This window comes from Barbus barbus, assembly GCF_936440315.1.
Source record: "Barbus barbus genome assembly, chromosome: 40".
NCBI lineage: Eukaryota > Metazoa > Chordata > Actinopteri > Cypriniformes > Cyprinidae > Barbus > Barbus barbus.
The window spans coordinates 20,036,914-20,064,805 of record NC_136718.1 but is presented as its reverse complement, the minus strand read 5'-3'; the positions used below and the strand labels follow the sequence as shown (position 1 = coordinate 20,064,805).

General features: G+C 36.2%; 1 protein-coding gene across 1 annotated transcript in view; it reads right to left on the bottom strand.

Moving 5' to 3' along the window:
* Positions 1 to 27,892, bottom strand: part of LOC306859965 (plexin-A1-like) — a 223,554-nt gene that overhangs the window by 63,760 nt on the left and 131,902 nt on the right. Inside the window, exon 10 of the mRNA XM_079401423.1 lies at positions 11,996 to 12,196. Within this exon, the coding sequence (XP_079257549.1) occupies positions 11,996 to 12,196 (201 nt within the window). The remainder of the gene's footprint in view (positions 1 to 11,995; positions 12,197 to 27,892) is intronic.

Sequence of the window (27,892 nt, the reverse complement as noted above, 5' to 3'; positions counted from 1 at the left end):
GTGAAGAATAAGCAGCGATTTTATACATTTGATTACTTTATACAAGATATGTAGCATTTCTTTTTTATTTGTTCTACTGTAGTTTTTTTGTCCTACTGCTTGTAATTAGTTTCTTATTTAAATCGCTGAATGTTTACTTGTCTTCAGTGAGCCCGAGTTTTATTTTAGGCTAGTATTCATTTTTTGTAATATTGACACTGGTGACAAAAATTAAGAAACTTCTAAGGTATCAAATTAAATCAAATTACTTACATCGTGATACAAGACTTTGATCATATCGCCCACCCCTGGTTCTCCCTATACTAAAAAGCCAAAAATACTTAACATAAAACAATTGCTGGACACATTCAGCTGTAGTGTTGATACAGGAAATTGGAGTTTGAATCTGGCTCGCAACATTTTTCGATTCCTATTTCTCACGCGTCTCACCATCTTTTCCTGTGCTCTCTCTATGCGTGTAGGTCAAATCTGTTACAAAGGCTCAAAACAACACTAAATAAACGTACTGGACACATTGAGCTATGATGCTCATGCAAGACATGAGAGTTTGATTTCGACAGTATCTGTCCATCCACTAAAATGACCTAAAATAAAACAAAAAACAACAAACAAATACGTTTAAGTGTGCATTCTGCCAATTCGACGTGACCATATTGTTGTGCAGCGCATCATTGATTTACTGCACTGATCCTGACATGCAACTAGGGGCCGTCGGGATGAAGAGTGCTCAGGAAAACGCACGCAAACCATGTTCTGGTGCACAGCTCGAGCTCAGCCCAGCTAAAATGGCAGCGAATGAATGAAACATGCTGGCTTATCTCGCTCCATGTAAATCTTGCCATTTAAGTGTGTATCCTTGAGAGAGAAAAAGAGAGTGAGACGGATAAAACGGGGAGAGAGCAACAGAGTGAGACGGGCAGCGAAGGAGAGACAAGTCGGGATTCTCATCACGCAATTGTGAGACTGTCAGATCAATATGGGGGAGGTGAAAACACTCCACCCTGACAGCAGCCTCCTCTCTACGGCCCCTCTCATTCACACACACACACTCCTGATAAACAGCAGCAGACATTCAGCGCACTTACAGACGAGGTTCTAGTATCAGAAACCGTCTCATCAAGTAGAGCTACTGACTCAGAACCAGCATGCAGAGAGAAATGCGATTTGTCATCGCGGGCCTGGCCATTTCTGGATGAGCGGAGGGGTCGGGGAGCGCACAGGAAAGAGGAAGCGAGACGGAAACGGGGAGGAAAATGGGGTGAAATAGATTGAGGGTGTGTGAGTGAGCTCAAAAATCTAAATTACTGAGCGGAAGCCATTAATTTACACATGAAACAAGAGGCGTGAAGCGCGTTGCCTGGACGTAAGTGAAATTGGCATTTCCAATTTGCTTTCTGACACATCTCATTTGGCTTCAACTGTCTCCAACATATACACACACATATAATAGTGACCATTGAAACTGAGGTAGTTTTTTTTAAAGACTACTTGAACATACAAATTACATGTCAAGTTATTTATTTTGTGTGCATTTCAAATGTGTAAAAAACGTTAGAACAGAGTTTTTGTGCAGAAATATTTGCAAACACCCTCACATCATTCCAGTCCTGCATGGTTTTCTTTATTCTGTAGAATAAAAATGGAGAAATTATGAAGAATGTATAGCTTTTTTCATGCAAATAAGGAGGACTGGATTTTTTAAAGCTATAAAAAAGGACTAATTATGCTTAATTTCTATTTATTTATTTATTGTTTATTTATTTATATACAGTAATGTGTTATTTATTTATCAGCTCTCACCAGTGTTATTTTAGAATTATTTAGGACCGGCTTTGTTCACATAGGACATAAATCAGATTTTTTTTTTTTCTCAAATCTGATCTTTATGACTTTACCTGTCTGTCAAGTTACAAGTGATGAAATCAGGTCCGTTTGTTCTGACAGTGCAGTCAATATCCGGTATATCCACATCGGTTGGCGCAGCACTGATTTAAGTGTCAGCGCGACGGCGAGAGACTTACTTCTTCTATAACTGAGTAGCTGTCACAGTGGAAAGCGACGACGGAAAACTGAAAATTGCCTTTGCTCATGTCCATCATGACATCTTGCCATGACGAACTCACGAAGCGCATCAGATGGGATTACAGCACTATTGACACGTTCATGCTTACTCCATGTCTGAAACATCTCACATGTTTGCTCGTTTACCATTTAATAGATGAATGCCACATCTGAACTAATGTTCAAACATTTGGGGTCAATAAGATTTTTGAAATGTTTAAAACATTACACATAAAAAGCATGCTCACAAATGCCGCACTTATTTTATAAAATATTATTAAATATTATTACAATCTAAAATAACAGTTTTCTATTTTAATATTTTTAAAAGTGTAATTTATTCCTGTGATGCAAAGCTGAATTTTCAGCATTTTCAGTCATTACTCCAGTCTTTAGTATCACATGATCCTTCAGAAATCATCCTACTGAGCTCATTTGGTGCAAAAAAAAAAAAAAACATTTTATTTTATTGTGCTGCTTCTTATTTCTGTGGAAAATGTGATAGATTTTTCCTCTAAATAAGTATGTAAAAATCTAATAATAATAATATATGTAATATATCCATCTATCTATATATACTGTATATACTTCTGTTCATCAATTCGTTTTCTAGCTGCTTTTTTTCTTAAAAAAGGGCCTCTAACACTAGCTTTCTCTTTTATTTTTCTATTCTATCTACCTGTTTTCTTTTTGTTATTTATTTATTTATTCCTGAACTGAACTGGATAGCAAAAAAAAAATGATTTAAATTAAATAACAAACCATATATGAATGCCACTGTAATCAGATTAATGATTGGTTGGTTCATAAATAAATAAATAAACAAATAAATATCACTTCAATTTGGGAATTATGTTAATCAGATTTCAAACAAATTATAAATGTAAATAGCTTTTAACTTCAGAAAAAACATTGCCGGATATGCATAAAAGAGATATTTGCTGCCTGTCTGAACAAAACCAATGTGTCAATTGACGACTCTTTGAAAGACGCAAGGTCAAGGGTAAACCGCTGAACACCCAAGTCACAAGGCCTTTCTTTTGACAAGCACTGACAGCTTCTCTCAACGCTTGGATTTGATCAAACACATCCTCCACGCAGACCGCAGATGACCTCCACGCTTACAAACACACATTCTTCCCTATGCAGACATGAACCCTCACACTCCTCCTGCCTACGTCTCCTCACCAGCGTCCCAGCCCCATTAAACTTTAAAGAGCTCCAGCAGTCCTCCCACACATACGTTACATCTTAACAACGGCCGTCGCTGTTCTCCGAGGGCCGTCCAAAAACATAGATATGATTTATTCATATCATCATTAACATGCCTTTGACATTACACCACGCGCTCACCTCAGTCAGACAATCGCTGTATTCGAAGCTAATCGCGGTGGTTTAATCATGTGACTGAGGTCATGTGACTTTTGGTGACCACAAAATGGCTGGAAACAACTAAAAGGCGTATTGTTCTTTACCAAAAGGTCACATATGCAGCATTTATGGAAAAGGTGGCTGAAAACAGCGGGCACTGTTTCGTGAGAGCGGCCAGCATGAGAGGAGCTCGGGGAGAACTGTGCGTCTACTTCAGACTGGATGAATAATAACGCTCATTATTCAGCCCGTGGTCATCGTGGAGACATGGCGGAGAGTAATTAATTGCTTGTGCAAGTGTGAGTTCCCATGAGGCCGATGGAGGCCTCCAACACAAGGTGAGGAGAAACAGCACATGACCCAATTAAGAATAACCATGATCCGGCAACTTATTCCATAAGCACCGAACCTCGTGCATATATATATACAGTATATATTCTGCCACATTTTACTTAAAAAATAGATAAATAAATAAACAAATAAATAAATTAAACATTGACAGAAATAATAATTTTTAATTGTAACTAAATACCATTATTCTCAAAGGTTATTTCTTATTTGATTACACTTAAATATAGTAATAAATGTTTTTATTAGCATTAATTATTGAGCATTGCAGAGAAAAATAATGAAAGTGTTAATAATGAAAATAAATGTCACAATATATAATGTTCCTAAAGACAGACAGACAGACAGACAGATAGATTTTCTATTACGGTGATCACTGCAAAGACAAATGTGCTAATCATAAAAATAAATGTCACAACAATTCTAAAACATTCCTAAAAGATGCTTTGACAAAATGGAAAAAAGGATAAAAGCACTCTTCCTTTAAATCTGAATTTTCTTAAAAAGACTAAACATCTTGTGAAATGTGACAGAACATTTTGTCTTTCATTTTGTTGCTATTTCTGCAGCATCTTTGAGGTCTTTTGGCACTTATGACAAAGCCATCTTTGTAAACTGCATTGGAAAAAAATCACGAAAAACTAATTTTACAAAAGCAAAACTTTACTTCTACAAGATTGAGAGTAAAGCTGTTTGGCAGAACAGAGGCTGGAACTACACAGACCTTAAACGAGAACAAGAAAGCATGAAACTAACTTCTGAACATGACAAAAGACTAGCAGAACTCCACTCATTATGCATCCAATTATAATAAACCTATGAAAGCTGTAAGCAGTTGCATATGTACAATAGTCTGAAAACAGAGTAGCATATGAGTTGCATAGGTCCTCTTTCTTCCTCTCTCCACCTGCATGCCCAAAATGCATAATTACCCTCACAGGGGAAAATGAATGGAGGCCAGAAATAGAGAGACACACTGGGCACCTCCCCAGCCTGCGCCCGTCCTCTGCTGGCAAGCCCATTGATCAGGGGGATGGAGGGAAGGAGGGAGCGTACGGATACGTGCGGGTGAGGCAGGAGATTCCGGGTCCATGGGGCTGGAAAGTGCCGATGTTAACAAAACAGAGCAGCTGCTGGAATGTGAGGAGGGAGGGAAGAAAGAAAAAAAAATACCGCCTTTTGTGTGGGTCAGTCTTATATAATTAGTCATTTTGATAGCATATCTGTGCGCCTGGGTAAAAATAACACATCAGCACATCGGGAGGGGGTTTAACACACATGCACGCACGCATGCACACACGCACGCACGCACACACACGCACGCACACACACACACACACAGACTTAACACAAACACATCCAACATCCAAAGTTTATTATTTTGATCCTACAGAATTAACAATGTCATTGTTAATTGTCAATAAGCATCTTATTAAATATTTCCTATTGTGTTTTAATGTAAAAATGCACTTAATTTTCATATAAAAATATAAAATTGTAATAAATAAATATAAAATTATAAATATTCCTATATTATAATTTCAAGTCAAAAAGTAAGTTTTTCTATTTTTATTTGAATTGTATATTTATATATTATTGCTGTCAAACGATTAATCGCAATTAATCGCATCCAAAATTAAAGTTTTTTTGTTTACATAATATATGTGTGTGTGCTGTGTATGTTCATTATGTATATATAAATACAAACACATGCAGAAAAACATTATGAAGGAATTAAGGAGGAACATTCCTGTATTGAAAACAAAAAACTAAATAAATATTCTACTGGCTGCAATTATATAATAAATAAACCATATTTTAGTTATAATAGATTAAATGTCCAATAAATATAATAACTAATATATTTTTTTACATAACACATTGCATAGTGATTTGTAGTTTGCTGAAATCTAAAACGGAACTACTTTTGAAGAGGGGAAAAAAAAGCTTTCAAAACGTATTTGTAGCTCATTATGCAGAGGTGTTTTATTGGTGCAACTGCGGTGTTGTTTTTGGCAAAGAGAGCGTTTTCGTCAAGTGGCTGAAGCGCTTGAATTAAGCTCGGAGCTCATGGTGAATCTTCTTCCTAGCAGGAGCTCGGCTCCACAGGAGCGTCTGACACACTCTTAACCCCGCTGAGGGAAGCAACTGAGACTCCTTCAGTTATTCACCTCTCCCTCTCGCCCCAACATACAAAAGCTGCTTCCCGTTCCCTTCCTCAAAAATGATGACCCTCTTCCTCCTGAGCTCATTTTCCCTCCTTCCCTTCCATCGGAGCGTTTGGGAACTGGTGTGTTGAGTCTGAAGCAAACCATCTCTCTGCTGCACGGCTGCAATTCATCATCATTTTATCTACGACGGCTTTTAATTGGATGCTATCAAACTCTCCCGATAGTCCTCATTTCGCTGTAGACGGCATAGAGGAGATTCTGGCCGAGATTTTTCTTCCCTTTCCCCCCTCGGTTCCTTTCCATCATTGTGTTTTCTCTGTCAGTCTCTAGTTCTCTCTCTCCGGTCATTTATCTGAGCTGAAGGTAATGTTGTAAAGCAGAGTCTGATACCATCAGCCTGTTCTGTTCATCTCCTGGGTCCTGAGCTGTGGCGCTCTGAGAGAGAGAGCGACTTTAGGCCTCTTGTCTCGTCTTTTATACACCCATTTTCACTTTTTCATTTCATTTCCTCTCCTCCACCTCTTTTCCACCAAATTTGTGCTGATGCCAAAGCAAAATCTACATAAGTTGCCCACAAACATATAGCTGCCTTTGTTTATGAGTCTTAAAGGGACAGTTCGACCAAAAAAATTAGCATTTACTTCTAAACCTGCATGACAATCTTACTTCTGTGGAACACAAAAGAAGATCATTTGAAGAACGTTTCAACTGTTATTCTCCATACAATGAAAGTCAATAAGGTCCCAAACGGCATTGAACCCTATTGACTTTCATTGTATGGACAAAAAAGAAGGCATTTATCAAAAATTTTCACATTCAGTGAAAGAAAGCTCAGTTGTACAGGTTTGGAACAACATATGAGTAAATAGGTGAGTAAATGATGACAAATTTTAATTTTTAAGTGAACCATCCCTTTAAGGATTTTACACTAGAATAGGGTTGACTATTACTACACAAACACTGTAGGTAATAATAATAATAAATAATTCATTACATTTTTATAGCGCTTTTCTGCTTTTCTAAGCACTCAAAGTGCTCTACATTGTGAGGGAGGGTGTCTCCTCGTCCACCACCAGTGTGCAGCATCCACCTGGATGATGCAACGGCAGCCATAGTGCACCAGAATGCCCACCACACACCAGCTTACTGGTGGAGAGGAGACAGAGTGATGAAGCCAATCAGTGTAAGGGGATGATTAGGAGGCCATGATGATCAGAGACCAATGGGGATATTTGGCCAGGATGCCTCTACTCTTTTCGAAAGACATCCTGGGATTTTTAATGACCACAGAGAGTCAGGACCTCAGTTTAACATCTCATCCGAAGGATGGTGCTTTTTGACAGTATAGAGTCCCCGTCACTATCCCGTCACGTTAGGACCCACACAGACCACAGGGTGAGCACCCCCTGCTGGCCTCATTAAAACCTCTCCACAAATTAAAATAAATTGATATAACATGAAATGTTAAAACTGTATCAGAAATGAGCATTTTGTGTCATTTTTTAAACTTTAGCCTTTAGAGAATGAGCAAAAATTTAGAAATGAGAAATAACCTACATTAACAAGTGCTGTAAACATATTGTTTGTTCATGCTAGGCATTGTGGTAACTAATGTTAACATATAAATCCTTGTTGCAAAATAATTTTTATCCTAGCATTTCCATCCAGCATTTTTCAATGTGCCACAGTGAAAATAAATGACTAGAAAGCTGAGTTGTGATATAGGCCTATATTATGATTAAAAACATGCACTGCAATCAGGATGTCAAGATTGGATCAATATTAAAAAAGTGAATTTGCTGCATCAGTCTCAATCTCTCAAGCATTTCACATTACTTTTGTCCAGTTCAAATTTCTTTTAAAAGAAACATGACTATCTGAATACATCTACAGGCATCTCGACAGACGGCTATACGAACAATCCAAACTCAGATAATAAGTTCTTCCTCTTCAGTATCAACCTGCTAATGCTCAATGATGCTCTTCCTTCTCAGCACATCTCATCCTAAGCTCTATATCCTTTGTTTACTCAATCGATTGCGTCAGGACTGCCCGCTTCCCTTTGCGTCCCAACACACCGTTGAGTTTTATTAACCAGTCTCTCTATTATCTTAAGCAGAGAGACAAAGGATCGAATTGATCAATCTCAGGCAAACACAATCAGCTCCTCCTCCCTAATCATACTACACCAGCCATCTGCCCACTGTGAGCCTGGGATTCCACCTGCCAGCTGTTGCCTCGGATGTACCCGGCACGCGCTTGACCTCCAACGGCCAGCGCTGAGGAACGCCGTTTTCTATACTTTTCTGTAAATCCTGAGAAAAATACATTCACGATCTTGTGCCATGCAATCTTAAACATTTGGTTTTGTGATACATTCTACATTGTTCTGACAAATTCTGTCAAATCTGTCACCATGATAACTTTATCTACATAGCAAACACAGACGTTATATAATTGCAAAAATCACTTGATTAGTAAACAAATATTTAAATATTTTGCAAATAAAATTAATTTAATAAAGTGTCTTCAATATTCAAATCTTTTTGAAATGAGACAACTCCGATATTATGATGTAAATTCACAAAAGTAACATTCATTTTAGCTAAAAGTACCCTGATTATGTAACATGTTGCTCCCTGACACTGCCGACGACGACCTTAAGAATTTCCTTTCTCAGAATCAGTGCCGTTATGGCAAAGCAAACAGTTCAAATCCCTCTGAATTCAACAGAACCGTTAGTCAGCGTCATAATTAATCAATCAGATGGAAAAGTTTCTGCGACGTGAATGAAAAGAACTGCAGGGGCTTTGGCGGGTGATTCATATCTGACCTGCCGTCTGGCACCTCAGCTAAAGCGTTCAAACACGGAAGTCCTTGGAATGTTCCGGGACCGATTCAGCCGGAGCCTATTGACGAACAAGTCATTTAATCTGCAAGGAGTGACTCTGTGAATGACTAAAACAATAGTGACTCTTGATCTATGCCAAAGCCTGTCATTCGATACATGCTCCTACTTCTGGTAATGGAACTCTCACGCAGGGCCACACAGCACTCATGCTAAAATCACTGCACGCTAAGTAACTGATAATTGCTGGCATTTAATGGTGTAATTGCAGTGGGATCTTAACACGGCTGTAATTGCGGCTCTCATTAGGAGTGACAGGCTGTCTGAATACCCAGCAGCACAGAACCAAACCCCGCGTGGTTCCGTCCCAGGCATAAACCGCAGATGACCAGGGAAAAGTAAGGAAAACCACCTTTCTTAGAGCTTCGACTGAGATGAAGATGACCTACTGCTTTTCATCAGTGGTAAAGAACATCAGCTATACAATCAGACTGAGCTTAGGAAGTATTTAGTAAATTAACAAGCTACTTTTTGTACTTAAACCACAATATACAGAATTAGAATAAAGTAACAGGACTTTCTAATTGATTCTTCTGAGAACAAAGGGGGATTTTTTAAGACTGCTCTTTTTCATTAAATTAAGGGGGCTAAAGCTTTTAAAGCTTTAAAAAAGGAGACAAAAGCACCATAAAATAACATAAAAGTAGTTCAAATGACTCATTTGCTATATTCAATGCTTTTGAAGTCGTGATAACTTCACGTGAGGAACAGGGCAAACTCAATTAAGCCATAATTTAAAAATTCAGTCCTTTAAGACGACTCAGCAATGTCCATTTGAATCAATGCATGGATGAATCATTCTTTGAGTTGGATCTTTTCAATGAATCGTTTGATCCGGTTCACAGAAGTACAACTTTCTGATTCAATGATCCAGTTGAAGCAGTTAACAGCTCACTGAAGGGAAAGAATGTCAGTGAATACCAACTTAATTTTAGGTCTTTTCATTACACAAAATTATCGAAAGACTGAGTCATATGGACCACATTTATGATGTTTCATGGTGCTTTTGAGTCCTTTCATAAAACACAAAAGCTCCTGTCCCCATTCATTATAAATGAATGGAAATGAGTGACTAATACAACCAACAGAATTTCTCATTTTGTATTCCAGAGAGGAAAGAAAGACATAACACAATTGTCATTCTAGAGTGAACTTTAGACCTTTGAGAAACTCATTCAGAACAAATAGATAGTTCACCCAAAAATTTTAATTCAGTCGTAATTTACTCACCCTCAAGTTGTTCTGAACCTATATCTTCAGCTGACGGTAGCCATTGACTTCCATAGAATTTTTTTTCCATATAACAGAAGTCAATGGCTACCATCAACTGTTTGTTCACCAACATTCTTCAAAATATATTATTTTGTCTTCAGCGGAAGAAACAAACTCATACAGGTTTGAAACAACCTCAGAGTAAATAAATGACAGAATTTTCATTTTTGGGTGAACTATCCCTTTAAGGAAACACTGAAGCACCTGTATCGCTTCCACCTTCCTTTGCAAAATCAGAAGAGAACAGGTCGCTTATCAGCCGGCTGTATTTCGCTCTCGTTGACTATTAAAGTTAACATCACTCTGGGTGATGCTTCCAGCTAGCGGAGACGGAGGAATAGCTTCTCATCAGTGACGCGCCAATCGCTGTTGATTTGAAACGGCTGCGACAGCAAACAGTCGATAAAGTCTTTAGCGAGACAGCTCTCTGCAAACTCTTAGCCGTGTAATTAGCTCCCCCTCAGTAACACCAGGAATCTCTACACAAAAGAGAAAGAGGCTGCGTCCTATAACGGCCATCAATAAGGCATGGTGAGAAGTGTCACCGTACCATCAAATACCCGAGCTTCCTCTCTCTGCCACTAATGACTGCCTTTGCAAAGCAGTCTGTTAAAACGATAACAAGTGGCACGTGTTTCATCAGACCCTAATGGTCCACCAGTGCCTGATGGGATTTTTGACAGCCAGACAAAATGTTGATTGGCCAAAAGGTAATGAGGGGGAAGGCTTGTGTCAGCAGTGCTGTAAGAAAATGGCCAGCTATTTGGACTAGCGTTTCTCCACCAATAATGGCCCTTAAACAACTCACAAAGATGTGACGATTTAAGGGGTCACGGCTTGTCAGAATGGCTTTCAGTCCATTTGCCTTTGGCACAGGTCCACTGGTCCATGTAATCATAAAATACACACATGACACCCTCTACAGTATGTTCGGCTAGAAATTCTTTCCAAAAGAAAGAAAATCCCCAAAGAGATCTCATTAGCATCTCAATTGTTTCTTCTAGACAGCAATGCAATCAAATGTAGAGCAAATTAAGGCTTTTAAATTAAAGTCTCCTATTCCAGTACTCCTCATGTGTCTCTAGAGTTTACAACCAAAGGTCAGAAATCTCAATAAAAACTCAAACATTTCTCATCAAGTTACAGACAGACAGACGAAAAATAAATTAATATATAAACTGCCATTCAAAAGTTTGGAATAGATAAGATTTTTATTTTTTTTGTCTTATATGTTCACCAAGGCTGCATTTACATGATCAAATGTACAATAAAAACAATAATATTGCATTTTTTTTTTTTTTTAAATAACTGTTTTCTATTTTAATACACTTTAAAATGTCATTCATTCCTGTGATACAAAGCTGAATTTTCAGCAGCATTACTCCAGTCTTTAGTGTAACGTGATACTTCAGAAATCATTTTAATATACTCATTTGCTGCTCAAGAAACATTTCTTATTATTATCAATGTTGAAAACAGACGTGCTGCTTAATATTTTGTGGATACCATGATACGTTAAGGATTCTTTTGAAAGTTCAAAAGAGCAGCATAATAGACCTTTTGTGACATTATAAATGTCTTTATTTTTGATCAATTTAATGTGTCCTGCCTCCTTGATAAATAAAAATATGAATTTCTTAAAAAACATACTGATCCCAAACTTTAAACTGTAGTGCATAAATATTTATAAAATGTGTTTCTATTGTTATTTCTTCTAAGGAAGCTAGATCTGATTACACCAACTAACAAGTTAACAAGTTACACAGCTAATAACTCCACTACATCTCCTGAGCTATGAAAGGGCAACCTCTGAGAAACTAAACAAAATCACTAAAAACAAGAAATAACAAGGGTTTAAACTTACCATGGTCTTCTGACACTGTATGCTAGTGCTGTTGAAGCGCAATGCAGTGACACTGTACTCCTTCCCCTGAATATAGAAGATACACTCATAGTTCCTCTGCCCTGACTGAGGCTGTGGAAGATTCCGAGCCAACAAGGTGATGGGCTTCATGACACCAACAGGGATGTAGATCTGAGTGGATGGCAGAATCTGAGGACACTCCTGCAAACCATAACAATAGGATAGTCTTCAGAAATTACATTTTTTTTTATATTTTAAAGAAAACATGATTAAAGAGACTCCTAAATCTCAATATGTCTGTGAGGTGAAAATTCAAACATTTAATCACTTTAAGGGCTCATTCTTGTTTATAGCACACATAATAGATTGTACGTAACTCAGCGTTTATCTTCGTCATGTGTTTTTATACAGAGACATCACATGAAACCGCTTTACACAAAACAATGACTCGCTATTATAATTTTGAGAGATTCAAATAACGGCATTGAGGTGCATCTAAAGAAGATCAAAAACGCTTTTGATCTTACTACTCGAGTAAATGTGGCTATTCAGACATGGCAGTCCCTTCGGTGATGCCGCTAAATCAAGAGCGAGTGAAGGCGAGTATATGAAGGATACGAGGAGGACTTCAAGGCCATCGCCACCGTTGTCATGCCAACAGATTGGAAAACCAGGGCACAGAGCAAAATGCAATTAAGCTTTTTGAGGGCGTGTGCCATTTTAAAGACTTGGCATCGGCACTCGAGTTATGATGCCAACTGTGCACTTTAACTAGGCAGCAGCAGAACCATGGGCACGAGACCTTCCCCGGAAAGACCTCTGCTCAAATGTAGTCATGCCACGTCTAGTATTTGGCATAAGTGCATTTATATGACAAATTAAGTAAATAGCATAGTGAGGTGGCAGCAGGATTTGCCCACATACTGTTTTCACAGACACATCTCATGTGCAACATATAAAACCTAAACAAAAAACTCAAGCAGTACATGATGGAAGGATACAGCTAGATCAAACCAGCAACCTTTCTATTGATGCTTTGATGCAGGAGGAGGAAAAAAAAACTTGTGGTACCCTGATGCATCAGGGAATCTCACAAAACTACAGAACATGTTGGTGTCATATTTCTATATATAATGTATCATTCTATACATAAAAATGAATATTTATAATGATCATTATTATTTTAATACTACAATTTTTTTAATCTGCTTAAATTATAGGACAATGGGATTATTGGGAAATTTTAGGATATATATATATATATATAAATAATAAATAAATATATATACATATATACACACACATCTATGTGTGTGTGTCTGTGTGTGTGAAAATAAGCAAAATTGTAAATATATCTTATTTAAATAATAATTATATATTCAATATTTCAACAGTTACATATTTAAATACACTAATCAACATTTGAAGTGGATCAAAACCTTGCATCAAAGTTGTCCTAAAACATAAAACCAAAATGCGTTCTTGTCTTAGGATAACTTTGATGAACTTTTTGATCCACTTCAAATGTTGACTACTGAATTTATTATATTAAAATGTATTTATTACATTAATCTATTACATTATAAATTAAATATTTTATGTACATAAATATATATATAGCTTTTTTTGGTTGGAGTGGAATGAATGAATGAATGAATGAATGAATGAATGAATGATCGAATGAATGAATGATCGAATGAATGAATGAATGAGTGAATGAATGAATGAATGAATGAACGAACAAACGAACAAACAAAAAATGAAATTAAATTAAAAAGATTTGGAGATGTTTTTTTTTTTGCAGTGAATCCAGTAATTCATTGTACTGAATGGATATCATAGTATTTACACAGTATTTCAAATAACACATGCCCCCCCCCCCCAAAAAAAACCATTTGCAGGTGATGTATGAAAGATGCAACACAAGGTAGCTCTTCCTCTGATCCATCCAATCACAGTCTGATAGAGCATCTGAACTTGTTACCCTCATTTCCTATTTACCCTGCCTGTGGTTCTAATTGAATGGGAGGAGTACGGAGCACCAGCAGCGTTATTAAAATCTACCGGAGATATGAGCTAGCGCTGCCACGGCAAGGGCTCTGTAAACAAACCTGATGGGAAAGCCACATGCGGCTCGGTGACTCTGCAGAGTTCCGTTGGGCTGCTGGTTTAATTGCCTCGGGCCGCAGTCTCCTTATTAATACTGTGCTGTGCTCTCGATTCGGTTGTGACTGAATAAATAGACTGTGATGCAGTCCCCCCCCTTCCCTCAATAGAGCGAGCCTGTGTTAGTGTTCAATTACTGTGTGGTACACAAAGGTGAGGGTTTCACTGCTAATGAAAAGGTGCAATTTGTTCAGAGTCAATAAAGGCCTGTATGCTGAGCACAGAGAGCCCTTATCAGTTTCCCAAGAATGCAGCACACAAACCCAAAACTATGTGTTCACTGCTAAAGGTTTAAAAGGAAATGTGTTTATGCCGCTGGTTAACAGTCGGTTTACGGTCAGAATGATGCCTGCATGCTAAATATTTACATGTTTTCAAAGACTGAATCCTAAGCACATATCGTATTACCATGGTACCTGTACCATGTCCAAACAACTGTTTGAATCTCATGAAAACATGTCCAGTACACCCATACACATATATGCGTGTGTTTGCTTAGTATATATTTTGAGCAGTTCATAAACTTAAATGCTAAATACACTTAAAATATGAATATATCAAATTATTTATTAAAAGTGTTGTGTATTAAGTTGTGTGTGTGTGTGCGTGTGTGTAAAAATATAATATATATAATAAATTAAGTTTAATATAATATATATAATAAATTAAGAAAATAAGCATAAGTGAAAAAGGATAAAATAAACTTAAATGATAATAATATTTAATTGATATATAAAAAATATTAAAATACTTAAATTAAAATGTATATATTATATTAATCTATTACATTATAAATTAAATATTTCATGTACATAAATGTATATTATAAATTAATTTTTAATATTAAAAAATATTAAAAAATAAAATAATTGTGTGATGTTCCGTATACATTTTAAGCAGATATACATATTTAAATATGCTATAAACATGTCATATATATATATATATATATATATATATATATATATATATATATTAAAATAATAATAATGTTATATAATGCATATAATGATACACACATGTGAAATTATATAATGTGAAAATAAAAACAAATTGGTTTATACAGTAAAATAAATATATTTAAAAAAATACTGCAATATATGTTCTGTCTAAATTTTAAGCAGTTCATTCTTATGAATATACTCTAAGAAACATACATAAGGAATATTTTATTTGAAGAAAATGAGGCCTAATTTTATTTACTTATTTTGAGGTGAAATATGATTTTAACGTGTCCTTGAAAGTACAATTGTACATTTTGATTGTTAAAAAATAAATATTTGAACTATATCATATAACAATTCAGTATATTAGATTCTGCTTTATTTACCATCATATTAGTTTCTATGAGAAATACAATTGGGCATATCTTCAAAGACCAATGCTTTGGCATCATTAGTTCATCATTAGTTCTGCTATCCCTACACACTCAGCTTGTTTATAAGTTTGTCAGTTTGTTTTTTCACTAAACTGCCATGAAATCTAATTACCCTGATTAGCTTGGCTTCATTCCGAAAATAATCTGCAAATGTGACACAATGTAATTTAACAAAGTCTATTCAGCTCGCAACTGCGCGAGGCAAAGGGGAGAAATGATAAGAGCGGCTGAGAGCCAATCAGAGAAGAGGGAGAGCTGCTATCGGTCATGCTAAGCCACCTGACTGGTGCTGAGAGACGCTTTGCTTGTGGCTCTGCCATTCGTTTCACCAATCAAAACACACAGGTGGAGAACAGAAAGGCGTAAACTACACATTTAATGAAATGCTCCAACCATCTGATAAGAAAAAGATGCCTTTTACAAGAAGAGTCCAGCCCCACGGAAAAATGGAAATGTGTGTTTGAAAGGGTGTGAGAAAGGAAAGGGAAAAAGGCATGGAAAAGGGGAATAGAAAGGACAAGAAAAGGCAACATTTAAAGCATATTTATTTGGTAAACAAACAAACAGATGCAGAAAGAAAGATTCTCAAATAGTATAGTATTTCCATCAGATATCATTACTGAACTGTGGTACCACAACAGTACTTTTTGTAAGAGCAATAAGACTGTAAGAAAGCACAAGCGCTAAAGCAAAATGGAAAAAACGTGGGAAACTATTTTATTAAGTACCCTGACAGGTGTCAAAACAGGGTTGAAAGAGCAGATCAGATGGCACACTTGCTGAGCACAACGGAATAATGGTGTACCGCGGGGATTGCTTTGAAGTGTTTCACGTTTTCTCCCTTTTACTGCTTTCATTTGCTTTGAAATGACTGTGGCTCCGGTGAGCCGGGAATCCAGGTTATCATGCGGTGTGCGCCCCCACAGCGCTGAATCACATAGTGGGAATGAGCTTGGAGCAAACTCACATGTTCAACTTGAAAACTTCAAATCCATCTGAGTGATGCTGGAGCATTCCACTGCGGCTTCTGGTGAAATATTTAACACTGTGCTATACTGCATTATAAATGCTTGCATGGAATGCCAGAAAATTCCAGAAATGTTTTTAGCATATTTAGCACATCTCTGGAAATTAGTCAAGTTAATGGTCTTGGTTCGTAACCAAAAGAGTAATGATATGAAATGAAATAATGTGAGGTATTTGTAAATCAGATCAGCTATGATTTAACTAAAACACTGTTACAAATTAAATTCATAATGTTTCGTGTTTACTTCCAATAGTCAAATGAGATTGAATAAATGAAATGAATGAAAAAATTAAATGTGCTGCAGTTTCTGTAAAATAACCATATCCTGGAATGTTCTGTTGTTCTAAGTGTGCATTTATAATGCAGTATAGTACAGTGTTAAATATTGCATAAATAAATAAACACATAAAAAAACATTGAGAAACTATATATTAAAAAGTTTGTTTGTTTGTGTATTTTTTAACTCTATACTATACTGCATTATAAAAGCTTGCATGGACTACTAGAACATTCCAGGATATGGTTATTTTATGTATGGTTATTAGCCAAGAAATAAAAAATATATATTCATAAAAAAATTAAATATGGAGTATATACATATCTTGTTAATTAAGTATTGAGGTATGTCAGATAAACAATGATTTGACAAACACTGTTGCAAATTAAATTCAAAATACATTTTAAAAGCATACAGTTAAAGTGAATACAAAGAATAATTATATTTAATTATTTCCATTGATATTCTCCAATATAACAATGGATTTTCTCTTTTTTTGCATTACAAAAATGCCAATTCCAGTCGTCTAATGACATAAAATAATCAACACAAGAGAATGTTTCAGGACTTCAAGTCTTGTGATTTGTTTTCCAAAACTTCCAACATCTTAAAAACAGCCCTCAAGATACAAGAATCAACACAACTGCAAAAGTGTTAGTCTGCATGCTAACAGACCAATGATGATGATGATAAAAAATGCAGAAGGAATACAAGCAAGCATCCTGTGTAAACAGTCCATTAGCTAGAAAAATAATACAAACAGCTTCTAAAGATATTTCTTATGATGTCAATTCAGTGATTCACCCGTCTGTCACATGAATATAGACTGTCTTCATTTGGGGGCTTTTCTGAGCAAATATTGAAATGTGATGAATTCAATTAATTAATCTGCATGTCATGCAATTAATTTGAATAACATTTCAAATGGATCCACAGCTGATGCTTGGTATGAAATGGACATGGAAGCACAGAGAGCTGCAGTGTGCAGTGTGTAGTATAGGATTGTTGCGAAGCCATGCGGAGGGAAAGAGGAGGGCTGTTTTTTGGCTCTGGTAGCTGGCAGCGCTGCTCTGCTAGTCTGCTGTTTGTTTTGCTCAACTGCTGCCTCTAGCAATGCTCCTGCAAGCAAAACATGATATCTGTTGCTCTTTTCTTCCTCGTTCTCTCACATTCTCTACTTCTCTCTCAGTCTAAAGTAGCTGTGGGGCGATGCAGAGACGGTGCTCATGGAGCGTTAAGCAAAATAAAGCCCACACTGCAAACACAGCAAATGCAGCCCACTTCTGTAGATCATACACATCTGAATTGGAAATGGATTTAAATCACATAGGAACAGAAATTGTTTGAACCGTTTAGGATGAATGTTCTACACTTACAAAAAAGCATTAAGGTAATAGGAGTAGATGGTATTTAATATGATCGTCATTCAGTACCATGGAAATGGCACACAAGTGTAGCACAAATGTACCAAAAAGTGTTTTAGGTATAGTACATGGTACTACCATAGTATTCTTAGAAGTACTTCAGAGAACCATCTCTTTATAAAATAAATGATACCATGGTACAGTGATGGTATTACTATGGTACTTTAAAATATACCATGGTACTAACCTGTACCACAGTATTTATACTGCACTCCAGGGTGCTTCCAATAATACCATGGAAGGTACAGAGACCATGGTACTGTAGTACCTTAGTACTTTTGATGTAAATACAGAAGTGTTATTTTGGTATTATTTTTAGTTCTATACTATTTTAGTATTTTTTGATGTTTTTTTTAGTTTTCAGGATTTGTTTTTGTTTTAGTAATTGTTATGTGCGTGTCATTTTTATTTTAATTTATTTGAATTATGCTTTGATATTTTTATTATTTGCTTTAATAATAATAATAATAATAATAATAATGAAGTTATAAAATATATAAAACATTTTAGATTTATATTTTCGCTTATTTAGTTGCAGATATCAGTTTTAGCAGTCATGCTAATTCTGCTTAATTTATTTCAATCATTTGACAATTTTTTTTTTCAAATTTCATTTTGTTAGTTTTATTCAAATTAATTAAATGGTTTTTGTTTTATTTTTATTGCAACTAAAAAATTACGACAAGAACCATGCCCAAACTTTTGAATAGCAGTGTATATATTTATTCGTTTTTTCAATCAATCAATCAATCAATCAATCTATCTATCTATCTATCTATCTATCTATCTATCTATCTATCTATCTATCTATCTATCTATCTATCTATCTATCTATCTATCTATCTATCTATCTATCTATCTATCTATCTATCTATCTATCTCTTTTATTTTCATTTATCTTATTTTTGTGGACATGGTACCATGGTAGTCCCAAATTATTCTTGTAAAGTACCACAGTACATGTATTTCAGTACCATTCAGAACCAACTAAAACAGTGCCATTGATCTTACCATCCCTAAAGTGGTTATGACGGGTTTAGTTCTGAGGTTACTCACAGTACTTCATCACAGTTATTGTTAGGGTATAGTAGGATCAACAGCGCTGCATTAGCTGGTCGTTCACACGTATCACTATTGACTGAGTCCTTAAACGACTTGACAAGCCTGTTATTGCTGTTATGCAGTGCCTGTTGCAGTGCCTGTTATGACAAGGCACTGCAGAGGGTGGTGAAAACCGCCCAGCGCATCACAGGGACACCACTTCCTGCCATTGAGGACGTCCAGAGAAAACGCTGTTTACGTCGAGCTCTCAGCATTCTTGAGGACTTCTCTCACCTTGACCATAGACTGTTCATTGCACTAGTGTTTATATATCTTAATGTATAGCTTATTCATATCCATTTGTAATTATGTTCATAAATTTGCTCATAGTGTACATACATTTACTGCATAATCCATCTGTAAAGTATGTATAGTATGTTCATATCACCCATCTGTATATCATACTGATAGTATTTTAAAATGTGTAAATTATGTCCATAGTACTACTGCCTTATCTGTATATCTCTGTACATATGTAATATATTGTAGGCACTGTATATCCTGTACCTCTGCTTATTGCACTTCTGGTTAGATGCTAACTGCATTTCGTTGCCCTGTACCTTACATGTGCAATGACAATAAAGTTGAATCTAATCTAATCTATTATGTCTAACCAATTACTATCAACAATTCAAGGGCAGCATCACAAAAAGTCTTTAAATCCTAGTAGCGTTTTTAATTACATATTTTGGCAAGTCTTATCAGGGTAACAGATGAGGAACTGAGCTGCCATCTAATTAGGCAGTCTGGAGCTCGTTGACTAGTAAGGGCCAAACGGTGAGGGGGAAACAACTCGTGGATCCATCCACTCTAAGAGGAGCCTGTTGTCGAATGAAAGGTACTTTGAAGTCTAAAAGGGCTTTAGAGTGCCCACCCACACGGGGCTCGAAAATAGAGCGCCACTCAAAACTTGTGGCTTAATACAAACCGATATGTGTTAGCAAACCTGGAGACCAGTTACTCATAGTGATATTGATTATATAAGACATCTCCATATGGCTACTAGGGAAAATAAAACACTTTATAACTGACCACTGGCTGGGCGCTGCAGTATTAAGGAACAGTCTTTGGGTTCACCTGCCTTGGACTGAACATACTTCTCAGAGGGCATTCAGATATTCAAATGCTACATATATTTAGAGATGCTATTTTTAGGAAAAATATTGAGATTTTACTGTGAAACAGCATAAGCACAACATGTTTTCAACAGGCTAACTGAAGCTGTTGAAAAAAATTGCTAATTGCTACTGAAAAATGGCAACAATTGCCAAAGGCAGCCATCTGAATGTGCAAGAACGAAGCAACGATGATTTAAAGTAAATTAATTTAAAGATACAACTTAATGATTTTACCATGCAAACATGCTAACAGCTAAAGCACAACATGCTTTCAGTATGCTAATCCAAGCACTACTGCCAAAAATACAAATTCAACAAATATCAGTATAATTACAAATCTACATAAACTAGGTTGACACAAATCTAAGGATGAAGAGACAACGCTTTGATGGAACTTATTTTAGAGACACAACTAAGATGGTTTTACCGTGCACACATGCTAACAGCTAAAGCAGAACATGCTTTTAGCATGATAAAGTGAAAAAATATGAAAGTTAATAAACAAACACCAACAAAACAAAAATCTGTAAATTATCAGAAAAAAATCTATATGGACTAGGTTGGATGTTGGATAATTATCAAACAAATTGTTCATCTTAACCCATCCTAGCTGCTACTGGCAATTAAAGAAAAAAAAAAGCAGTGCAAAACACAACACAACTGCCAAAATGTCCACCTAAATGTGTATGGATGAGGCAACCAAGCTAAAACAAAAAGCTAATTAATGTAAAAATGCAACTTTGCTGACAGGATTTTGCCACGTAAACATGCTAACAGCTTAAATATGCTTTTAGAATGCTAAAGAAAGCACTGCCATCAAAAATGTTCAACAAAAAACATGTATACGCAAGTAAAAAATCTGTATAAGCTACACTGCTAATTGCTAACTATTGCTATGTGCTACACAATAACTAATTTATAACATAGCATGAAAAGTTTTTGTATTCTTAGCAAATACAGTAAAATAATACAGTCAAATACAGTAAAACATGCTTTTTTTAAAACTGGACTAAGTTAAAGCAGCATGAGAAACCCGGTCCTGGCCCCGTATTCTTGGGCACCACCCAAGAAGTTGAAAGTGCTCGAGCCATCTCCTTGACTCCTGAATGTAAAATTAATCTTCGGTCTCCATTAGGCAGACAGACGCTGAGGCATCTGGAAATTAAGATTTAATACACTTTGAATAATTAAAGCCACAGATCAGTGGCAGCCTTAGATCCCTCAGAGAGGCCCAGAGCCAGAGAGAATGGGAACTGAGGGGCTTTGAGCTCTACTCGCAACACAGCGGGGATGGACCGGCATCAAACAACAAAAGTGAGGGTGCATGGCGGGGTCCCTGTTTCTGCTAATTGCCTTTCTAATTTATTGATTAATTAAGATGAACACTCGTCGACGTAATCCCGAGAGGATGAGGTGACGGGTAGGATGAAGGTAGCGTTTGATATGGAGTCACTCGAGGAACTGAAATGGCACAAGGTGAGGCATGCGTTCTTGGCACAGCTGCTGGAATACTGATGCAGAGACCGGCTTCTCTGAGCTCCGTCCTCGGCCGGGATCAGAGGCATGGGAGACGCTAATTTACAGAGTGTTTGTGGGAGCTGGGCAGAGATTTTAGAGAGGGAATGAGTGAGAGAGAAAGAGAGAGGGAACGAAGGATGAAGAAACACCTGACAGCCAAACGGGACAGATGGTAAATCAGAGCTGGATGGAGTTTGGAAGCCAGAAGTGGATGCTGCTCTCCACATGCAATAGGAAACAAAGACCAGATCAAACCTGTGAAAGTGCTATTCAGTTTAGTGCTAGAGGTCAGTGAAGAATATATGGCTGTCCCATTAAGAATCTAATTTAGTGTTCACGTATTCTATTCAAATTATGCATGTTCTATAAGAGACATGCATTCGGATTGAAGATTAAATCAAGGTCTGACACAAAAGCATCACGTCCTACATAACGGATAACTAAGATGCTACAAATTGGAACATGGCACTATGTTTGGAGATGAAAAAAAATATAGGACGTCCTGGTCATTTCTCATCTAAACTGTAAGATAAGACATGTCCAGGTCACATTTCACCCAAAAACCAAGAGCAATAAAAATTATTTTAAAATTATAAATAAAATTATAAATTAAAATTTATGAATATATACATTACCATAATGTGTTTGGATGTGGTTTTTTTGTCTCATTCTTATTGGTGATTTTGATTAGATTCTAATGACTATAAAACAGCATAAATCTGCATAAATATAATTATTTTGTTATAGTAATGAGAATTATTTTTTTTTTTTTTTTGCTTTACAGTAATGTGCACAGTTGTCATAATATCATAATGTCAAATATAATCACAATTCAAAATGTATTATTATTATTAGTTAATATTATTAAATAATAATAATAATATATGGGGTAAACTATGACTTGAACAAACAACCAGTTAAAGATAATATTCAACCAGTTACATTTTCAAACATTAATAAATCAATTACTTGTCTGTGGATGCTCACAAGACTCAATTTCTATTATTTTAACAGTTTAAAGCTTTATGGACCAAACGCAGACATTATGAAAGATCTAAAAATGAAATTACTGGCTCCGGTGACAAAGTGAAATCTAAATGTCTTCTCATTTTTAATTAACTCTCTCAAAGCAAAAAGGAAGAAAGTATAAACACGATGGATGTCCTGATAAAAAAAGTCTCTGATCAACTCAACTGTGCAACTCCCATATTCAGCGGCAGCATATTAGTTATACTGATTATAATTGAAGCTGTGAAAGCCAGAGAATATACCCTTCTTTCAAGAAGACAAAAGAATGACTTGTTTTTGGTGTCTGTGTAAGCTTTCTTTGAATTATCTTCCTGCTGACAACTATATTACCGTCTTATGTACTCATACCACCCAGAAAAGCTTTTGAAATGCTATGGATAAAATATTTGCGGGAAGCAGTGCAAGTTATTTTATTACCAAACAACAATGTAGGTACAATAGCTTTGAGCAGAAAGCTTTTAATGCTAACAGCTCCGTATGAATTATGAGAGCTATATACTGTCCTATTTACACTACAAGTCTTAAAACCAAACATGCACCCAACTGAGGACAAACACCCCCACAATCCCTTGCTGTTTCTGCTAATATCATGGGTGACATGTCTTTGTTTATAAAAGCAAACGCAAGGCAGAGCATTACTGAATCGCACGGATCCCACGGGTGCATCGAGCAGCTCCATGGCGATATACCACCCTATGACTTATTTATCAAAACCCCCATTTGTCTCATCGGAGACGCACACTAATGAGTCTCAAATGAGCGGGAGAACGCAGCCGTAACACCAGTTTCATCATCCTTAAAACAAACTCCATTTATTACGCTTATGAACAGAGTGGCTGTATCTCAATAGGGTTGGATGAAATCTACTACGGCAATCTTGGGTTCCCAAGGTGGGTCAGCGGCTTTCATTCAGTCTCTCTGGTCCATTTACGGACAACCAGTGTTGGCACATTATGAGCGTGCCTGCATGAAAACACATGCTGTATAGGCTGGAAACAGAAAACAGCATGATGCACACTGACTCCACTATTAATCCAAAAGCGATGTTGAACGCAGGACACATTTCAATATTCCGGCTCTGCACGACCTTCGGTGCGGATCTGTGAAATGGTCAGGCACTTTTGGCACTAGTAAAGGGCAAAACCACTGTCCAAGTGTGACTAAATGAGCTACTGGCCGACAGATGGGTTCACAAATAATGAATGCTGGAACAAATGTGTTAGCGGTGCTATTTGTTTGTTTGTTTATATGTATGTTTGTTTATTTCTCCTTGTGGATTCCTCAAGTGTGGCTTACTGAAGCAATTTTCCGCCTGGTCAGATTTAATGTGTTCCTCTGTTTATCCGCTGTCAGGCAAATGTTGATTTATATACATTTGATTTGCAAATGTGACTCATTACGCTCTGTGACTGCATGGTTCATCTTTCATGTCTTCGCGAGGATGTTTGACTACTTTTTAAGGTAAGGTTGTTCAGAGACAGAGCTTTAATAATGGAACAGATAAAGTCATTTTGAAAAGGACTGAGGGAATTATATTTGGGGTCATATATGTGGAAAAGCTTGTCTATAACTCATTTAAAGAAAGAAACAAACAAACAAAAAAAATAAACAAACAAATTATTATCATTATTATTATTGTTTTTTATTATTATTAATTTCTCCTCACTAAAGCAATTTTCTGCTTGGTCAGATTCAATAATAATAATAATCATGATTTATTTTTTAAGTTAACGGCTTTTGAATCCCTTTTCTAGAGTGAAAATTGTGATATTAATTTTAAATAAAGATTTATCTGCAAATACAGTTTTATAAAGAAAATAAAGAATTCTTTATTTAAAGCATTATAATAAAATTATTATTATTATTGCTGTTGTTGTTGCTATTAAAAATATTTATTTGTTTACTTAAGGATTATTATTATTAGTAGTAGTAGTAGTATCAAACAGTATAAAAGTAGACTCTGGAATGACAACATGGAGCACTGGTATTAACCTTATGTTTACTTTTGTAGTCATCACCAGACGGCTTCTAAGATTCCAGAAATGCTGTCTAGGCAGGTACCTTCACTCGCTTTTGAGACCCCACTGCAGATAATAATGAAAAGCAATCTCTGAAATCTCACTTCAACCACTGGTTATTAACCGCCACTACCTGAAGATACCAGATCTGAAACACCTATCCTTCACTCCCTGCCTCAATTCCATACCTTCACCCACAAAACCCTACCAGGGTCTCACCTTCATCCTCCACCCAATAAACACCACAGTACCAACCTCCATGTCAAGAGCATTTTTCCAGTGTTTATTACTCTCTACACACGTCATGGCAACTTCTTCATGGCCTCATGTCAGGATATGACGTAATGACATCTAGCTACTGTCAAAATGAATCATCGATAATATAATAATCTAGGCGTAACACTAACTGTCAAAGATAGACTATTTTCTAGCTGAAGGATTATACTTAATGATTTACATTTACATTTATTTATGTAGCAGACGCTTTTAACCAGAGTGACTTAAAAAATAAATTTGCTTAATAAAATAACATCTTAATGAAAAACTGTGTCTTTGATATTTGCATTAGGCAGTAACCATTCCACAAAATCAATAAAGCTATCAAGGCCCTTATACATTATGAATATAGTCAAGGACAAAGGGTTAAAGACATTGCTGCACATTGCGCTTAACAGCTTTCTTTAGCGTTGACTGTATTCACAATCCACGTAAACAAAAATAAATAATTTAAATAAATAAAAATTTATTTAAACAATTAAAATCATGACAACTGAAAAATGAAAACAATCTAAAAATTTTATTATTATTATTATTATTATACAAGGTCAAAACATTATTATTATTATTAAATACTACTACTACTAATTACAAATATTATTATTATTATTTTAATTGTTATTTTTAAGTAATAATAATAATAATAATATAAATTAGTGGTGTCAAAATTAGCGCGTTAACGCATGCATTAATTTTTTCAGATTAACGCGTAAATTTTTTTTAATGCAATTAACGCAGGGGCGGGGCTAGGGTTGGCCACCCCATTCACAACTGCTGCCTCTGTCTCTTTTTTATTGAAAAGTATTGCGATTATTTAGATGCAGGACGTCTCTTCGTGCTCTTCGAATACACGCACAAAGGTGCCGGCGCGCGCTGTAGCCTGTATCATTTCATATCAAACAGCGAAAGAAACTACACGCATGCAATGTCGTAGTTATGCCTTCAGTTAAGGCATGAAGATACCAAAAAGGCGATTAAAGGTGCCTTAAAACTGTGTGCTGTGCATGCATGCATGCAATATGTTATATATGCGTCACATTTAAGAATGTGTCTCTGAAAAGGTTTTAAAAGCTGTCCTGAGGCACCCCAGCACTGTCTCCCTCATCAAAAACTCCCGATTCAACTCGTCCGCTCATTAGTAGAGACTTTAAGACCTGAAGTGGGTCAGAAAAGGTAAAGAGATTTGTGAGAAAATAAGATGCATGTCAGATCCGCGTCACATTCAGCAGCAGCAGCTTTTAAAGCAACAGCAGGCAAATAAGCTAATAACCAGCTGCTGTGATGTATATTAATCCAAGAACAAAAGAAAAAAGAGGAAATCAACTTTTATAGCTTTAAGGGGTTCATATATTTAATTCAGAATTTAGTGTTTGGTAACTATTTATTTTCTGTATATTTCTGCGCACAGGCAGGTAAATATGTAATTTATTATAATGGGTTCATGTGAAGATTGTTTTAAGTTCACTTAAATTAGAAGTTAAGTCTAATAAATGTTCAAATTGATAGCTCTTAATTATAGTGTAATGCTGAAAGGCTACAGTCAATGGTTAAATATTCAGAGGAAAAACTATTTTATAGAGACATCAGTAGTATTGATATCAGTGATGCTGGCCTTCAATCATAAAAAAGATGCCATTAAAGAAATATTAAAAAATATACTGTCTTTATGTTGTTTGTACATTGTACTTTTGATGACTGAATGTGAAATTATTGCAATATAGAAGTATATTTAAAAACTTAAATGTTAGGCTGGATTAATCGAGATTAATTGCGATTAATTTTACAAAAATGTGCGATTAATTAGAACTTTTTTTAAATCGACTGACAGCACTAATATAAATTAAGAGTATATAATAAGACTTTCATTAACAAAAATTACAATGTACAGCAGTGGCTACTACTCAGATGCAGGATAAATGCATTTAGCTGGGATGTAAGATCAACTAATACCGAGGAATTGAACACTGCAGCAAAGCAGGAAGGTGCTTGGGAGTGAACAGCGATAAGGCTGTGTGGAAAATTGTAAACATTCATGTACATTACACCAAAATGCCCCTCTCAATGGCGAAAGCGCTGTTTAACAGCTGCAGAGCGCGTGATCAGCCCCCTGGTCGAATCGAAACAGTTTGAGATACAAATGCTCCCCTGAGACGACTTCTGCAGTCGAGAACGGGCATGTGGAGGATTGATGTGTGTGTGCGCGTCGGTAATCATAACCCACTGTACACGCGTAATGCCGCCTCGCGCACTTCCAGTGCTCATACGAAGAGGAGGGAGAGATGTGATTGATATTGGTTTTTATGCAAATGTAGCATTTGTAAATGTACAACACGATACAATTTGCATAGTCATTCAGTCAGTGCCGTTTATAAGTGCATTAATCCAGAGCCGCTCTCCTTAGAACAGCTGCTCACACAAAGCCAGCGCAAAAAGAACAACGCTCGCAAATGGGACATGACCGCCCATGTGTGCATCTGCACCCCTGGATTTTTTGGCGATGGGTCGCAAACATGAAAAGCAATTTTCGTTTAAATGAAACGCGAGATGTATGCAGAAAGAGCTTTG